The following is an 18545-nucleotide window of genomic DNA, read 5'->3' on the forward strand; positions in this document are numbered from 1 at the left end:
AGTAAGTTGGAACTAAGGATAAGAAAATATATATTTTTAGAGTATGCAGATGATGTAGAAGTTCGATAGAACTTAAATTCAAAATCTTTTGAATTTCTTATTAATATATTTTTAGGGTATTTAATTGCATATTGATATTCCATTATAATTGTCCATTTCTAGTATTAAGTATATTTTTTTGTACGTTACATATTATTAACGAAAATTAAAATATTGTAGATTAAATGTTTATAATGACAATTTGAATTTTGTAAACTAGTTTGGATAAATATTTGAACATTGGTTCTAAAAATAAGGTAAGATTTAGTGTGACATTGAATGCTATAAAGGATTTTAAGATGAATCCATTACCAAACAATAAAGGCCTAATCCAATCCAATTGACCAAAAAGCTTCACCTATGAAATGGCAATCATAAATTTAAATCAAACTAAGAAAAGGGTGATTCCCCTCTAGTATATCCATGGTCCAAAGCACCCGAAGTGGCTCCTTGTTTGGAAGCCAAAGTAAACACATGTCTCACACTCTGCTTCCATCTCCACCTCAGTATTCATACTCTTCAACTGTAACCAAAACCTTGAGAATCCATACTACAGCCCTCAACCGAACAAATCTCACAAATTCTACGCTTCAAACTACAAGGGCAATGGGTGAAGGCACCCTAAACCCCATCACCAGTACTCTAGTACACCCTCGATGGTCTCTCCGGGGAATGACAGCTCTTGTCACCGGTGGCACTCGTGGAATTGGGTTTCTTTTACCTCTCTCTCTCTCTCTCTCTCTCTGCATAAATATGTGTATTGAGCTTGATGGATGTCGTTTGAGAACCCTAATTTGATTTTGGAATTGGGTGCAAATTTAGGCATGCGATTGTGGAGGAATTGTTGGGCTTGGGTGCTACAGTGCATACGTGTTCTAGGAATGAAGCGGAGCTTGATGGGTGCTTGAAGGGTTGGACTGGGATGGGGTTCAGAGTAACTGGTTGTGTGTGTGATGTGTCATCTCGGGTCGAGAGAGAGAGGCTCATGGATAATGTCTGCGATGTGTTTGATGGAAAGCTCAACATCCTTGTAAATTCCTACATTTCCCTTTCCCCCCCTTGTGTACTGTATATTCATTCATTTGGGTTATACATTTGTCTTGTTACTCATCAAAAGCATGAACTTGATATATAGCTGCAGCTTGGTGTCTTTAAGTTTCTCAAGCATAAAATTGTACTGTAATGATGCCCCTGTCTTAGGAAGTTATGGCTCTGCAAGTATGGTTTGAGGGGCCAAAGACTTTGTTGAAAAATCAAAGATACAAGAGTTATTGCCAGAACAGTTGGGATCTAATTTTCAGCAGGAAACAATCATGTGATTTTTAGTTATGAAAAAGCTTTTGCCAGCTTGAAGAGTTGAGAGTCAAAAATAATTTTAGAATGGGAAAGTTCTCACTTGTTTTATACTTTCTTAGTTGGTGATCAGTAAAAGGAAAGAATGAAGTAAGCTATTAATCTAACTTGTCAGGGATATGAATATGGTGTAACTATGACTGCAGGTATGTATTTGTTGTTGTCCTCTCTCTGTCAAATTATTCTTTTTGAAGTTTAACATGTTTTTGTCTAATTTCGTTTGACATTACATAAAGCATTAGGAGTTACCGTACTTCCTTATGCTACTATATATATGTGTCATAAATTTATAAAATTTGAAAATACTAGCATACTTCTATCCCTACGTGAATATTCTTTGCAATTGTCTTGTATTTTTAATCAGTGTCTTTCATTTCTTGCATTCATTTGCATTGTTCATTTGATAATTCTAGCCATCTGCTTGATTATTTACATAGCATAATTAGATTAATAGTATTTTATTCCCATGACACCATCAAGTCCAATGGTGTCTATGCTGTCATAGGCGGTCATTAGTTCAGCCATGCTGGATGGGACACCCATTTTAGTGGTTCATAGCCAGTAGGCCTACAATGCACTTTGAAAATCATCCTCTTGGACATTTTACAGTTTGCTTTTGTTTATCCTTGGCAGTCAGAAAAGTTTTCTTTTGTAGTTTTTTGAAAAATATCGATGGAATTGAGTCAGCTAGAGTCATGATTGCTGTCAGGTCCATGCTAATGTTGCTTCCTGCGGTGTTTTTAGGTAAAAACAGATTAATCATGTCTGCGCAAAATTATTAGATTGTCATATTCACCAACATGATTTTATCATGGCATCAAGCATCTAAATAAGAAGTCCTTTTACATTAGCGTATTGGATCCCACTAGTTGTGCAAGTCTTGTTTTTACATTTTGCATTCCGATTAAATGCATCAGTTTCAAAATGCTTATCCTCGTTGGTGAATATATTGAAGGGTTGATTTGATTATTTGGTTGTCCAGATAAATAATGTTGGGACAAATATAAGGAAACCAGTTGTCGACTTCACAGAAGAAGATTTTTCTACTTTAATGGCAACAAATTTTGAATCTGTTTTTCACACAAGCCAACTTGCATATCCCCTGCTTAAAACATCTGGATCAGGAAGCATTGTGTTCGTTTCATCTGTCTCTGGTTTTGTATCACTAAAATCTATGTCTGTTCAGGGAGCTACCAAAGGTAATTACATACTCGTTTTCTTTCTTTTTTGTTTTTTGGGGTTGGGGTCTATATGGATTCTGAGCTTGTAGAAATTGATGGTAAAAAGTTGGCATCTTTCTGTTGTTTTGTCATTTATAGGAGCAATTAATCAACTTACAAAAAATTTGGCTTGTGAGTGGGCAAAAGACAATATCAGGAGTAATGCCGTTGCACCTTGGTACATCAGGACTTCTATGGTGGAGAAAGTAATTTCTTTATTCTACTATTGCTACCAAAAAAGAATATGCCTCTTCAGAGGTTGCCAAAAGGATGTGTTTCTGATACCATAAAAGTTGCACAAACAATGTTTCTGCAAATATGATCTATACCACTCAATTTGAACAATATTTCTTTTGTTTTCTGGTTTCTTATTTCATTCCAGGTGCTAGGCAACAAAGAATATTTGGAAGAGGTATTTGCTAGAACTCCTCTTCGTCGCCTTGGAGATCCGGAGGAGGTCTCATCCCTGGTGGCATTCCTCTGCCTGCCTGCATCATCTTACATCACAGGCCAGATCATTTGTGTCGATGGTGGGATGTCTGTGAATGGTTTCTACCCAAGACATGACTAGAAGCAGCAATCTATAGCCCACCCCTCCTTTTTTTGCTTGTTGGGGAATGGTTATCTGTCAGTCAGGGGATGATTTTTGAGTTCAAGACTAGAACAAGACCAAGTCTGCAGTTCAAGCTCTATGAGACTCTTATCAAGTGAGGCATGAGTATCTTCCTTCCACATTGTGGTACTGCCAGATTTCTGAAATGTGCTGAAATGTGTTAGAGAATCAGAGATTCATATGTTTTTGTTATTCATATGGATTCTGATCCTCAAAAGTTTTCTTAAACCTTACAATGGCTGAGAAGCTGGATTATAATTCCTTCTCTACCTTTGTCCAACCCCAGTTGTATTATTATCCAGTGTTTTGCAATTGTGAAGCTATTTTTTCCTACCTTCCTTCAATTCCAACTCTCCACTTGGGCATGCTTGGTTTCCAAGAAAATGATTAAGCAAGTTCCTCTCCTTACCTTATTTTGGTGGTACGTGTAGTGGTTGTGAGAGGTTTGGTTTAAACATTGGGTTATGGAGTTTTTTTGTCTATCCTTTTATTTTTTAATTTTTAATTTTTTTTTAAATGTAAATAAATGAAGAGGAAACAAGAAGGGTGCATAAAGGGCAGTGGGACCAATACCTCAAGGCTCTTGTTTGAAATGTTTGTCTAATGAAAACTACTTTTGGCCAATGATGAGGGTTTGATAGGCAAGGTTTAAAATTTGTTACTTTTCTTTTTCATGATGTGACATCATTTTGGTTTTATGTGCTGTCATTGCTTCTACTCTTATTGATAGCCAAAGAATACTCCACAAACCATATTTAATTCATGTTTATCTTAAATTACATATTCAATTGGGATATTCAAACAGAGCTTGAAAGTGGTTTTATTGGAAGTATTTTTAATTATTATTTTTAAAAAAAATCATCTATCAAAGATTCAAATATGTTTTTAAAAAATATTATAAATAATTTTTAATTTTTTAATAATATTTTAAAATTTTTATCAAATGCCTTATTTTTCTCCAAAAATACATTTTAATGTTAAAAATGTTTTGAAAAAGTAATATCAAATAGAATTTAAGTTATTTATTTTAATTTCCTTTACATCCCATCACCATTAAATATAATACAAATTATTAAGAGAAAACGTCACCACAGGCGTTTCTTCACAAGTGAAACAGGAACCAGAGTACAGGAACCTGTCTCTTGCTGTGAGTATTAATTAGCTATTAACTCCACAACCAAACTTGGATGTTTGAAATGACAACTGGAATTTATCAGTTTTGTCTCTTTCTTTTCAGCTTCCTAGAATCCTTTTTCTTTTTTCAAGGTAAACGTCATTTGCTATGTGGCTTCTGTTTGATTTTCAGTTCAAAGAGTGGCAGAGTAGAGAAGAACCTAGGAGGCATGGCATAGACTGGCTGCAGCAATGGAGATGGTAGATGGTCTCTCAAGGGAATGACAGCCCTTGTAACGGGAGGAACTACTAACTAGAGGAATCGGGTCTGTACACATTCCCTGTTTTTCTGTTCTAGAATGAACTTTGATCTGTCTCTGCCAATTATCACCTTGTTTTTATATTAATTCTGCAGGCATGCTATTGTGGAAGAACTGGCTGGGTTAGGTGCAAGAATACACACATGTTTTCGAACAGAAACTGAGCTTAATGAATACTTGAGGGATTGGGAGGGTAAAGGTTTTGAAGTCACTGGCTCAGTCTGTGATGTATCCTCTAGGGCCCAAAGAGAGAAGCTAATAGAGACAGTACCTTCTAAGTTTAATGGGAAGCTGAATATCCTTGTTAGTTCCTCTAGTTTGTTAAATGTGACACATCCATTTTAGAATCATTTTCACTAAATATAATTGATGAGTTACCCTAACTGAATCTTTGAATTTGGATCAACAACGCTGGAACTGGCAAACCGGGACGGTCAGTGGAGTTCACAGCTGAAGAGTTCTCAACGGTCATGGCTGTAAATTTTGAATCTGTGTACCATCTATGCCAACTTGCGCATCCCCTTCTGAAGACCTCAGGAGCAGGAAGTATTGTGCTCATGTCTTCTGTTTCAGGTGTAGTATCACTCAAGTATCTGTCTGCCTATGGAGCAACCAAAGGTACTTCATGCCACCATCAGGTTTATGTTGCAGGTCCTGTGTTGTTGGACAAGATGATGGATATTTACCTTTATAATTTTTCTTTCAGGGCACTGAATCAGCTTGCAAAGAACTTGGCATGCGAGTGGGCGCAAGACAACATCAGGACTAATTCTGTTGCCCCTTGGTACATCAAAACTTCTCTGGTAGAACCTGTGAGTTTAATTCCCTTCACCTCATTTAAAAGTTGCTGTTGTTTTCATTGGGAAAACTGATTAATAAACTAATCTTCTGTTTTACTTTCTTTTATTTTTTTGGTTGTATCATTTGGTTTCGGTTTCTTAGTGAGAAAAGCTTTACGGAAGAGGTAATAAGAACAACTTCGCTTGGTCGAGTGGGGGATCCAAAGGAGGTGTCATCCTTGGTAGCATTCCTCTGCCTACCAGCATTGTTGTTACCTCGCGTCTTTGGCGATCCACGTAGTAGCCAGATGGATGGACGCGTGATCTCAACTCATAAAGGTCCTTGATCCAGTCTTCATTCCTGCAAGAAGGCATCCGGACAGGGTATCCGGACGCACCCTTCGATGGTTTTGTTAGCCATGGTCAGAGAGAGGAATATAAATCAGTTGGCCTTTTACTAGGTATTAAGAAGTTACCAGGAGGATCCGCTTCTTCTTCGTGCGAAGGCATATATATACAGCTTCAGGGGTACTGTTCCTCTCATTAATGGCGAAGAGATATTTTATGTTTGTCATGATGACATTTGGAGGCAGCATGGTCATCGCCACCCTACTGGCGGCTGTCAGAAACCGTGGTAGGTGATGCTGCTGTCTAGATATCGTGGGAAATGATCATGTAGAATGATCGTGGGAAGTGACTTGTTGTCACCTCGACCCGTCCTTTCACTCTGCAGATGATGGGACGTGGGCCATGGCTGGTTGTCGTGATAGCGTGTAAGACTTGCTTTACTTTAATTGATGATCCGGACGATTAAATCCGGATGGTCACATGCTGATTATCCGGATTGTATAGTGGAGCGGATACATTATGAAGGTTGTCCGGATGTCTATGCTCTGTCAGCGTCGTTTGCTCTTCCTTGGACAGAAGAAGCTGAAACGTCATGTGCTTTTCCTTGAGGCGGTCCGGATAGGAGAACCATCATCATGCGTATCCTTAGGGGAATCCGGATGATGATGGTCCGACTGATAACACGTGCTGCGTGTCACTGTGAGGTGCGTGCCACGTGTTTCCCAGAGGGAGGGGTCCCTACATTGCCCCCCTTTTTAACTTGCCTATTTTGCCAAAAAATGGGCGGGTTAAAAAATAACTGGCTTTTTGAAAATTGAAGAGGTCTCTTCGTCTGACTGGGCCACGTGGCGAGTGGGGGTGCGGAAGCCATAAAAGGCATTTATGATGAGCCGCCGACTTTGGGAATTCCCAGGCAGCATGTTGTTTCAATGATAGCGCTGTTTGGACGTTTGGCTTTCCGAGGGCTGGTCCCCCTATAAATAGCGTACTGTACCTTCTTTTTCATTTTTTCTACTGCATTTATCTGAGAGCCTTTCTTCTTCTTGCTTTTGTTGCGTCCTTTGCTTTTTCTGAGTAAAGAAACTCGAAAACACTTTTGTACCGGTGATTTTGTGTCGCGACACTTGTTTGCTGCTGGTGTTCTTGTATCGAAACGACGATCTTTCTTCTTCAGAGCTTCATTTGGTACGTGTACTTTTGCTATTGCTGTTCCTTTTGTTGCGTTTTGTTGGTTTTTTGGTTTTGGTTTCTGATTTGTTTGGGTTAGGGTTTGTGTATTTTCTGGGTTACTTGTGTTTTACCCATTGCACTTCTTGTGTGTAGTTTTGGGCTTGTGTTTGTGGTAAGAAATGGCTGCAAAAAAGACTGTTTCATCTTCCCGGGGTACCGAGGTTCGTGGAAAAGCGATAGATAAGTTGGACGTGAAGGAATTCAGGGAACGGTTCTGTATCCCAAATGACGTGGCTATCGAATTGCTGAATGGGAGGGTGCTTGTGCCTTCTGAGAAAGCAGAAGAAAAAACTATCATCTTCTCGAAGGAACAATTCAACGCGGGGCTCTGGTTCCCTCTGCCGGCGTTGTTCAAGGAGTTCCTTCACTTCACCCAGATTCCACCCGTCTTTATTCATCCCAACATCGTCTGGGTGCTGATGGGATGCAACATCATAAACATGCTGTACAACCTCGATCTCACGCTGCTGAAGGTGTTTTTTGTGTATTCTTTGAAGAAGGTAAAAAATGACATCTTCAGCATGTCCGTACACCTGCCCTCCCTCCAACTGGTGACGGAGCTGCCAGATTCGACAAAGGGAGGGGCGACGGGACACGTGGTGGTCCGGGGTGCATGGGCGGGGTTTTTGGAGCATTCGGCGAGGCCTTTCTCTCCAAACTACTCCTTGGTGGTTCCGGGTAGGTTTGCTTTGTGACTATTGTCCGGCTTTTACTTTGTTGATTTTTTTGTTGACTCTTCCGGATGGCATTCTCATCTTTTGTTGCTATTAATGTAGGTCCGGAATTAAGGGGCCACCTTGTGGACTGGGTGGAAAAGGCGTCCTTTGGCTGTCTCAGCAAATTGTTCGAGATAGACGCCAAGGAGAGGCAATGCAAGACGCTGCTGACCGTGCGGAACCTGACGGCGGTCGTCCGGGAGCCCCGAGAATATGTCATCAACATTCTCCCCAGGAAGATGCTAAAGGAAGTTGTTCCTGGGGAGCATTATACTGTGAAGGATTTCCCGATTTACGAGGCGTTAAAAGAGGCTGACGCTAAAAAACGCCGACTTCTCCTGGAGGATCGGGAGAAGAAGAAGAACGAAGGGACCCTTCGGAAGGCTCCCGAACAGAAACGTGACGCAGACTCTCCTCCAGAGAAAATTCCAGCGAAAAGGAGGAAGCTGGTGAAGAAAAATGGGAAGGACTTGAAGGAGCCCAGTCCTCCCATGGAATTTGCTCCTCCGCCCATTATTCACGAGGCGGAGGTAATGATAGAGGAGCCAGTGAACACTGCCCCTCATTCTATCTCAAGCGGGTACGGACACCTTGCGGGGCTGAACCACTCAAGCACCTCCTTGGCAGCGGTTGCGCGTCTAGCGAATTTGGTTGAGGAAGCTGCGTCTGTCAACCATCCGGACTCCCGCAATCCGGATGCCGATGCAGCTGAGGCCGTTTGCGCGACCCCCATGGAGGAAGTGGGAGCAGAAAGCCAGAGTCAGCCCTCTAACGATCCGGACCTGCTGGCTCTTGTTCTGGTGACGAGGCCATCCTCAAAGAAGCCTCGCTCGGTGCGCGATCTGAAGTCCGGACTCCACGGGCGGCTTCAAGAGCGGCAACAAGAGATTGAAGTCAGTTGCTCATCTACCCACGACGCTCATCCGGAGGGGGGCGAAGTGGAGATGGTAACTGAGGCTCCATCCGTCCCGGTGGTGGTCCCGGCTGAGGTTGCACCTGGGGAGGCCCATCGGGCCGGAAATGTTGAGGTCCCTCACCCGGAACGAAAATTGCCTTCTGCTGCTTCATCCGGGGGTGGACCTGTTAATGACGCATCTTGCTCATCCGATAACTCTTTTAGTTATGCGGAGTTGGAAGATAAGCTGAAAGAGATTCCACCCGGCTCCCCTGATATCATGCCCTCAGCCCAGATGTTCGAAAATGTGGAAATGGTAAAACTGTTTTTCGTGCTTTTTGATTGTTTTATCATTTTGTTGTGTTGTTGTGGAATGATTTGTAACTTTGCATTGCTTGTTTGTGTGTCAGCTGGTGAGTGGTCTCCGCGGCATGGCCCAACACCACGATCTCTTTTCTGATTTGCTGCGGACCACTGATTATATGAGGATCTTTGCCTCTCGGCATAAAGAAAGCGAAAACCAGCTGCGCCTGAAACTGGAAGAGGCTGAAGCTGGCTTATCCACCATTCGAAAAGAAAATGAAGCCCTCCGGGTGGATTTGGCCGAGGCAAAGAGTCGGGAGGAATCAGCGGTCGACCGCCTGCATGAGGCAGCAGATGAGATAACCCAGCTGAGGGGGGAGGTGAGGCAACTCCGGACAGAAGTTTCTATTGAAAAGAAACAGAGGGAAGATTTAAAGGTGCGCTTGGTTGCACAAAAAGAGGAGCTAGAACGGGAGTTTGCTGTAGAGAGGGAGGAAATTGAAGCAGAATATCAAAAACAAGAGGATGATACGTTCATCTTTGGGTATCGGTGTTGCATGAAGAAGAACGGTATCAAGCGGGACGTGCCTTCAATTCCTCCGGGTGAAGAAAAGAAATTTTATGACAAGCCTGCTCCCTGACAGTTTCTCTTTTTGCAATTTCTCCTGTAATCTTCCTTTTGTATTTTTGTGGTCCGAAGACCTCCTTTGTACATATTTTTAGCTATATCAATAAAAATACTTCTTTTCTCATTTGAACTTGTCTTGGCTTTCTTATTGATAATACTGCTTTAAATTAGACACATTCCATGGTCTAAGTAATGGAGTTCCGTCTAGCTTTTGTAAATGATAGGCTCCATTGTCACTTGCTTTAGACACTATATAAGGTCCTTCCCAGTTGGCTTGGAACTTCCCTACACCCACTTCAGTAGTATTTTCAAAAACTTTTCTAAGGACTAGTGTACCATTTTTGAAGCTTCTTGGTCTCACTTTGCGATTGTAATGTGCTGATGCCCTTTGTTGATAATCTGCCATCCGGATGGCCGCGCTTTCCCTCACTTCATCCGTCCAATCCAAATTTCTTCCTAATTGCATGTTTGCATCACTTTGTTTTGCTGCGTCGGTCCGGATAGTAGGGAGACCTATTTCGGTAGGAATAACGGCATCCATTCCATATGCAAGAGCGAAAGGAGTATTTCCTGTTGGCCGTCCGGGTGTAGTTCGGTAGGCCCATAGGACGTCGGGCAGCTCCTCGACCCATTTTCCTTTGGCTTGCTCAAGCCTTTTCTTTAAGGCAGTGATTAGGGTCTTGTTTGTGGCTTCTGCTTGCCCATTGCTTTGAGAATATTGTGGTGTGGAGTATGAGTTCCGGATGTTTAGCTCTGAACATAAATTTCTGAATGCAATGCTATCAAATTGTGGACCATTGTCGGCTATGATGGTTTGGGGAATTCCAAAACGGCAGATAATATTTTTCCATACAAACTTGGTGACATCCTTGTCTTTGATGCTAGCATATGCTTCAGCTTCCACCCACTTACTGAAATAATCTGTGGCAACAAGCAAAAATTTCTTTTGGGCAGGCGCAGCTGGGAGAGGTCCCACTATGTCCATGCCCCACTGTGCGAAGGGCCATGGACCTGAGATTGATTTTAACGTTGTTGATGGCATATGTGGAATGAGAGCATACCTTTGACATTTATCACATCTTTTGACATATGCTGCCGCGTCTTTCTTCATTGTTGGCCAATAGTATCCTTGTGAATGGGCTCTATGTGCCAGAGATCGTCCTCCCGAATGATTTCCGCATATTCCCTCATGTAACTCAGCTAACACATATTGAGCTTCTGAATGCCCTAGGCACCGAAGATATGGCCCTATGAAGGATCGCTTGTACAGGTGCCCCCCAATTAAGGTAAAACAGGCAGCTTGCACCCGGACTTTGTGTGCCTGTTTGGGATCTCCGGGTAGAGTTCTTGTCCGGATATATTCTGTGATATCATTCATCCATTCTTGGTCGTCCGCTTGGGGTGCCTCAATGGTATTGCAGATTGAAATTTCTGAGACAGAGGGGTTGGTTTGCACATGTATGGGCAGTAGAATGGCTTCCTTGATAGGGAGAGAGGCAACTATGCCGGCCAAAGCGTCAGCGCGCCTATTGTCAGCTCGCTTGATTTTTTCGATTGTCCATTCAGTGAATTGCTGCAAGGTGTTTCTTACTTTAGCTAAGTATCGCGCCATGCATGCGTTCTTAGCCTCATATTCCTCCTGGACATGTTTTACCACGAGTTGTGAGTCGCTGAAGATCCGGAGTTTGGAGACGGATAGCGCAAGGGCGAGGTCCAATCCGGACAAGATAGCCTCATATTCTGCTTCATTGTTAGAGGCAGAGAATCCCAGCCGGATGGCCTGTTCCAAATGTTCTCCAGTTGGGGACTGCAATAAGAGCCCGACTCCAGAGCCTGATGAACGTGAGGCTCCGTCAACTCACAGAGTCCACCATTCTTTTTTACTTGATCCTTCATGTTGGCCGGGTTTTCGGGAATATTCTAGCACGAAGTCAGCTATTACCTGGCCTTTCATGGACAACCTTGGTTGGAATTCAATTCCAAACTCGCTTAATTCGATGGCCCATTGTAGCATTCTCCCGATTAAATCTGGCTTGTGCAGAATGTTGCGAAGGGGTTGATCAATCAACACGATCACCGGGTGGGCTTGAAAATAGGGCCAGAGCTTTTGGGCAGCGCTTCGAAGGGCTAAGGCTGTTAGCTCCATTTTTGAATATCTGGTTTCTACGTCTGCCAATGCCCTGCTGACATAGTAGATGGGCTTCTGCTCCTTGGGTGATGGGCAGCGGAATAGAACGACACTGATTGCCCATTCTGACACTGCCAGATACATGTATAATTTCTCCTTTGGGATGAGGCTGCTCAAGATGGGTGGTTGCATAAGATAATGTTTAATTCTTTCCAAAGCGTTTTGGCAATTGTCCGTCCACCCGTGCATTCCAGCTTTTCGTATCGCCAAGAAGAAGGGTCGCAACTCATCAATGAAGCGGGCTATGAAACGCCCTAATGCAACGAGTTTGCCTGTGAGGCGCTGTAACTCTTTCTTGTTCCTGGGAGGGGGTGTTTCCATGACTGCTTCGACTTGATCCGGGCTGACTTCTATGCCCCTTTGGCTGACCATAAATCCTAGAAATTTGCCGGCACTTACGCCAAAGGCGCATTTAGAAGGATTTAGCTTCATGCCATACCTTCGTAAGAGGTAAAAAACCTTTTGCAAATGAAGGATATGCTGCTCTCGAGTTTTACTTTTAACCACGATATCATCAATATATACTTCTACTGAGTGACCTATCAGAGGTTTGAAGATTTTAGTCATCAATCTTTGATAAGTGGCGCCAACATTTTTGAGTCAAAATGGCATGACTTTATAACAATAGAGGCCGTGTGGTGTTATGAATGCTGTTTTTTCTTCGTCATCCGGGGACATGGGGATTTGATGATATCTGGAGAAGGCATCCAAGAAAGAGAGCATCCCTTGGCCGGAAGTGGAATCCACAATCTGATCTATTCGCGGCAAGGGAAAACTGTCTTTTGGACACGCATTGTTGAGATTGGTGTAATCTACACAAACTCGCCATTTTCCTTCTTTTTTGGGTACCACGACTACGTTTGCCAACCAATCCGGATAAGAAACTTCTTTGATGAATCCGGCTTCGAGCAATTTGTCAATCTCGTTCCGGATGACTCTTTGTCTATCCGGGTGGAAGCGCCTAATCCTTTGTCGGACGAGTCTGGCAGTTGAAAAGACGTTAAGCCTGTGAGACGTAATGGAGGGATGAATTCCCTTCATGTCAGAATGTGCCCATGCGAAGATGTCATGGTTCTGTCTGAGGATATTTTGCATGCCCTGAGTTTCTTCTTGTGTCATGAGGGAACTGATGTTCGTGAGGTGATCGCTTTCCTCCGAAATTTGGATTTTTTGTAAGGGATCTGCTGCCGGGAGATCTTTGTCCGCCGGACCCAATAATTGCTATTGGTCGTGTGCAATGCTGGGTTCAGGGGGAGATGCATCCTCCTGGTTGGCCCCTGCTTCACATGCTATCTGATAGCACTGGCGAGCGGCTAATTGGCTGCCATATAGGTCGATTTGACCATCGTAGGTAAGAAAACTCACCATTTGATGGTATGTAGAGGGGATAGCTTTCATGTAGTGGAGCCATGTGCGCCCCAAAATGACATTGAAGGGTGATAGCTCCTGTACTACTGAAAACTGTACATTGAGAGTGACTAGGCCAGCTTGAACCGGCAGTATGATATCTCCCAAGGATGTGGTTGATGATCCGTTGAATCCGGATAAGATTCGTCCGGGGTTTTCAAGGCCCACGAGACTATGTCCCATGTGGCCAACGACTGATGCTTGCACCAGGTCGGTCGAACTGCCTGGGTCAACTAAGATACGCCGCACATCGAAGTCCCCAATTTCCAGGGACAAGATGAGGGCGTCGCGATGTGGTTGTAGTGTCCGGGTGGGATCTACTGGTGGAAAAATTATTGTTCCATCTATGGGGCGAGGGCCCTCTCCAGTTAGACCCGACCGGATGGAATTAATGCGTTCGCGTATTGATGCAGCCCGCAACAATTTTTGCCTTTTCCGCCTGGAGTCATACTCCTCGTCAGATGGTCCTCCGCTAATATAGTTGATAACGGCCTTGGTGGCAACTGGGGCCCTAGGGGCTCCAGGGTTGTTGTGCTGGGAAACGTCCCTACCCCCAGTATCCGTGCGGAGGTATTGCTTCAAATGCCCAGCTTTTATGAGTCTTTCGACCAAATACTAGAAAGATCGACACGTCTCTGTTGTATGGCCATGATCTTTGTGGAAGGCACATCTCTTGCTACGATCCCTTGTAGATGGGTTCGTTGCAATGGGTCTAGGCCACTTGAAGTCGGACAAGCCTTGGATCATTGGGAGAAGTTTCTCATATGATATAGAAAGAGGTGAGAGGCGGCATTTTCGGGCGACTTGGCCCTTCCTGCCTTCGGTCAGACGGCTTTGGCTGATCCGGAGGTTTGGTATTTCTCTCCGTATTACTTCCGGATGGCCGTCCGGCAACCAAAACTTGTTGGGTGGCTGCACGTATGTCATCTTCGAGCATTGAATATTTGTTGGCTCGTCTGAATAAGTCGTCCATCGTAGTAGGAGGCTTTTTAGCCAGTGATTCGAAAAATGGAGTGCCTGGACAGATGCTTCGTTTGAAGATCTGTAGGACAACATCCATACTGCAAGCTTCCACTTGAAGTACGGCTTGGCCAAACCACTTCACAAATTCCCTTAAGGATTCGTTATCTTGCATTTTTATGTTCTGCAAGGTGCTGATATTTTGCTTGTGTCAGGCGAAGCACAGGTATTGTCCCACGAAAGCTTCGGACAAGTCCCTGAAATTGCCAACAGAGTTGGGAGGTAGGTGATGAAACCATGAGAGGGCCTGTCCTTGTAGGCTGGCGGGAAATACTTTGCATAGCAGCGCATCGTTGCCAATATCGAGCGTCATGAGCTGTCGATAATGCATGATGTGATCGAAGGGATCGTTGGTTCCATCGTATATGGAAAATTTTGGTACGAGGAATCCCCTTGGGGGCTCATAGTTAATGATATGAGAGCAGAAAGGCGTGGAGAGCATGTCATCCAGCCTTTTGCTGATGGAGCCAACGGGTGGCCCGTTTGGGATGTTTCTCCCAGTTGGCTGTTCCGCTGGGTGTAGATGAACGTTCCGCATCACAGGGGTGACTATGGGGTCACGATGCGGGTGATCGTTTTGCACCATGGGGGTTGCCATGGGGTCAGGGCGTGGTGCCCAGGTTGTGGCCATAGGTGGCCTTGATCTTCTAGGTTCTTGCGGGCCTAGTTTTGCGCGCATCGAATTTGACAACCGCGACTTTTTATCACGTTGCCTTTTTGCTGAAAAGTGAGTAGAGTCTGAGCTTTCCTCACGGGGAGCTCGAGGCATAGGCGTGCGTGGCTCATGAGGCCTCACGTTGCATGCCCCTGGGATTGCCCCTGTTGTCCCAGGGTATATTGACTCCGGTTTTTGCTGAGGCCTTGAGTTTGCTACTTGGCCCCTCGAATGTTGACGTCGAGGAGGCTTTGATGTTGAAGCCTGGATGCGTAACACAGCGTTTTCTTCTCTCAATCTTTCTGTCTCCTGGAGAAGAGCTTTTAGCTGTCTTTCGCTTGCCAACTGTCTCCTTTCAATGGCTAGGCGCCATTCAAAATTATCATCCTCTCCCCTACCAGATGAACGACTTTGGGATGGTGTGACCATATTTTTTAGTGACTGAATCAAAGTAAAGAAAAGTTCCCACAGACGGCGCCAATGTTGTTACCTCGCGTCTTTGGCGATCCACGTAGTAGCCAGATGGATGGACGCGTGATCTCAACTCATAAAGGTCCTTGATCCAGTCTTCATTCCTGCAAGAAGGCATTCGGACAGGGTATCCGGACGCACCCTCCGATGGTTTTGTTAGCCATGGTCAGAGAGAGGAATATAAATCAGTTGGCCTTTTACTAGGTATTAAGAAGTTACCAGGAGGATCCGCTTCTTCTTCGTGCGAAGGCATATATATACAGCTTCAGGGGTACTGTTCCTCTCATTAATGGTGAGGAGATATTTTATGTTTGTCATGATGACATTTGGAGGCAGCATGGTCATCGCCACCCTACTGGCGGCTGTCAGAAACCGTGGTAGGTGATGCTGCTGTCTAGATATCGTGGGAAATGATCATGTAGAATGATCGTGGGAAGTGACTTGTTGTCACCTCAACCCGTCCTTTCACTCTGCAGATGATGGGACGTGGGCCATGGCTGGTTGTCGTGATAGCGTGTAAGACTTGCTTTACTTTAATTGATGATCCGGACGATTAAATCCGGATGGTCACATGCTGATTATCCGGATTGTATAGTGGAGCGGATACATTATGAAGGTTGTCTGGATGTCTATGCTCTGTCAGCGTCGTTTGCTCTTCCTTGGACAGAAGAAGCTGAAACGTCATGTGCTTTTCCTTGAGGCGGTCCGGATAGGAGAACCATCATCATGCGTATCCTTAGGGGAATCCGGATGATGATGGTCCGGCTGATAACACGTGATGCGTGTCACTGTGAGGTGCGTGCCACGTGTTTCCCAGAGGGAGGGGTCCCTACAAGCATCATCTTACATTACTGGCCAGACCATTTGTGCTGATGGTGGGATGAGTGTTAATGGTTTCGATCCGAGTCAATGCTAGAAACAACTAGCATTTATATATGTTGTTTTCTCAAACCTGGTTTTATGTTCCTTCACCGCTTCTGTTTTGAGGTTATTTGCTTGTGATAGTGACCTTGCGCTCCTAGGGGTTAATACATGGTTACCAAATAATAATAAGTCTATGCTTCCAATAAATATTGAAAATTTTCTTATTATTCAATCACAGATTTCTACTTTCTCCACCAATCATAGATGCAGTTTATGTCTCCGGTGCTATCCCCAGTCACCCGCCTACATCTCCAGTCAATTGCAACCCTTCTCTACCAACTTTAATGGTTCAATGGCAGTATCCAAATTCATATACAAGCTGTTGGATTGGGAAGCCTGAATCAATTTTATTACGTTTCTCTCTTCGATTAGTTTTGTTGGATTGGAATGACTAGGCCTTGTTTAGTTGGGTAGCCTCTGTTCATTTGTTTATGTGTCACCTGTGATTCTATTTTGGCCTTGGTTTGAGCATCTATGGCCGCTGTTAGTTTCCATTTTTGTTGTTATTTTTCTGTTCTGATGAAATCCTTGAAAACATTTGACAATTTACATTCAAGGTAGCATACTAGCATGGGACACATCTGTATCATTAGTCAGAAGAACAAATGATGCTTGGTTGCAATTAATCTTGGAGAATGAGCTACCGCTAACTACACAAACTGATATGATAATTAACCAGTATTTCATGAAGGTAAGACCTTTAGCTGTAAAAAATGAAGCTGAGCCACCATGCTATGAAGCTTCGTCATTGAAATCAATGAAATGTGTCACAAATTAAAATTATAATATTTAATTTCACATTTATTTCTATAATAATTATATAATGATAATTATAAAATTAATATAATTAATTACTATAATAATTTCAAAATAATAAAATACAAAGACATACAAATAAAATTAAATACTATAATTTTTTAATTTTAAATATATCTTTATACTTAAATATTATATATGTTATATTTAATAAAATTTAAAATATTAATACATTTATATTTATCTTCATCATTTTATTTTATATATCAAATATAAAAACGAAAGATTATTAAGATTTTTAATTACACATTTTTAATTTTTTATATTTATAACATTACTAATTTGACCGTTGTTCAACCACCGGTTCAACTAATGAACCAATAACTTTTTTGGTTTAATCATCGACCCGATTCTGAAAACATTACACAAAACTACTTATTTAGATCCAAAAACTAATATAAATGAGCAGACTCGAGAGTCATCATCCATGGTTTAAAATATAAATACAGTGGTTAATTGTTGCAATTAGAAGATTGTCAACTAAAACATTACTCTTAGAGTTAGAAATTTTAATGACTAATAAAAAAGATTAATCAAGAAAATGGCCAACTAAACCTTTTTTGTTATAAAATATGAGATTTTATACCACTATGGTAACTTGTGGATGATCATCCATAAATATCTCTTGTAACTCCCTATAAAAGGGAGAGACTCCTAATGAATTTGAATAAAGTTTTCCCATACATTCTATTCTCTTCCTACATTATGATTCTCTTGTTTTCTTCCTCTTTCACTTTATAATTTTACAACACGTTATCAGCACGAATAGTCTCTACAAAAGAAATAGAAAGATTTTTCTCTATTAAGAGAAATAGAAAAATGTTCTTCTCTTTAGAGAAATAAGAAAGATGTTCTTCTCTTTAGAGAAATAGAAAAATGTTCTCCCTTTTAGAGAAATAGAAAGATGTTCTCCCCTTTAGAGAAATAGAAATATTTTCTCTCTTCTTTCTCATAAAAAGGTATGTGATAAACTTATATCATGATTTTCTATTTTATTACCTTTTGATCTCTATTTTCATATATTTTATTTGAATACATAAATATATATAATCCCTATAACCAGAAGTTATGGGCTAAATTATAAATTATAAGGTATATTCATAACCAGAAGTTATGAAAAATATGTACAATCCCTATAATCATAAATTATAAATTATAGGGTAAATTCATAATCAGAAGTTATGAAAAAGATGTACAATCCCTATAATAATAAATCATAAATTATGGGGTAAATTCATAACCAGAAGTTATAAAAAATATGTACAATTCCTATAACCAGAAGTTATGAGGAAAAATGATAAAATTACAAATACATGACCAGAAGTTATGTATATGATCCTTAATGATTTATTTTTAATTATACGGTATAACTAGAAGTTATACCAAACAATATTATAACCAGAAGCTATAAAATAAATAAATAAATAAATGTTCATAGCCTGAAGTTATGTACAAATCTACATAATGAAAGTTCATAGCTCGAAGCTATGTACAAATCTACCCAATG

General features: G+C 42.0%; 2 protein-coding genes across 3 annotated transcripts; both read left to right on the forward strand.

Moving 5' to 3' along the window:
- Window positions 1-399: 399 nt before the first annotated feature.
- On the forward strand, window positions 400-3638 carry LOC100251860 (tropinone reductase homolog At5g06060). Its single transcript, XM_002282602.4, has 5 exons — window positions 400-749; window positions 862-1069; window positions 2375-2591; window positions 2712-2818; window positions 2995-3638. The coding sequence occupies exons 1-5, from the start codon at window positions 463-465 to the stop codon at window positions 3181-3183; spliced, it is 1008 nt and encodes a 335-aa protein (XP_002282638.2). The 5' UTR covers window positions 400-462; the 3' UTR covers window positions 3184-3638.
- A 760-nt stretch (window positions 3639-4398) lies between these two features.
- Window positions 4399-5732, forward strand: LOC132252654 (tropinone reductase homolog At2g29260, chloroplastic-like). Of its 2 annotated transcripts, XR_009465839.1 has the most exons (4): window positions 4399-4664; window positions 4754-5276; window positions 5365-5470; window positions 5601-5732. XR_009465839.1 is itself a non-coding variant. In XM_059737471.1 (3 exons), the coding sequence occupies exons 1-3, from the start codon at window positions 5161-5163 to the stop codon at window positions 5601-5603; spliced, it is 225 nt and encodes a 74-aa protein (XP_059593454.1). In that variant the 5' UTR covers window positions 4671-5160; the 3' UTR covers window positions 5604-5722. The 2 variants fall into 2 exon arrangements, 1 of the variants encoding a protein (XP_059593454.1); XM_059737471.1 differs by lacking the exon at window positions 4399-4664 and having other exon boundaries at window positions 4671-5276; window positions 5601-5722.
- Window positions 5733-18545: the final 12813 nt, after the last annotated feature.

This window comes from Vitis vinifera, chromosome 6 (assembly GCF_030704535.1).
Source record: "Vitis vinifera cultivar Pinot Noir 40024 chromosome 6, ASM3070453v1".
NCBI lineage: Eukaryota > Viridiplantae > Streptophyta > Magnoliopsida > Vitales > Vitaceae > Vitis > Vitis vinifera.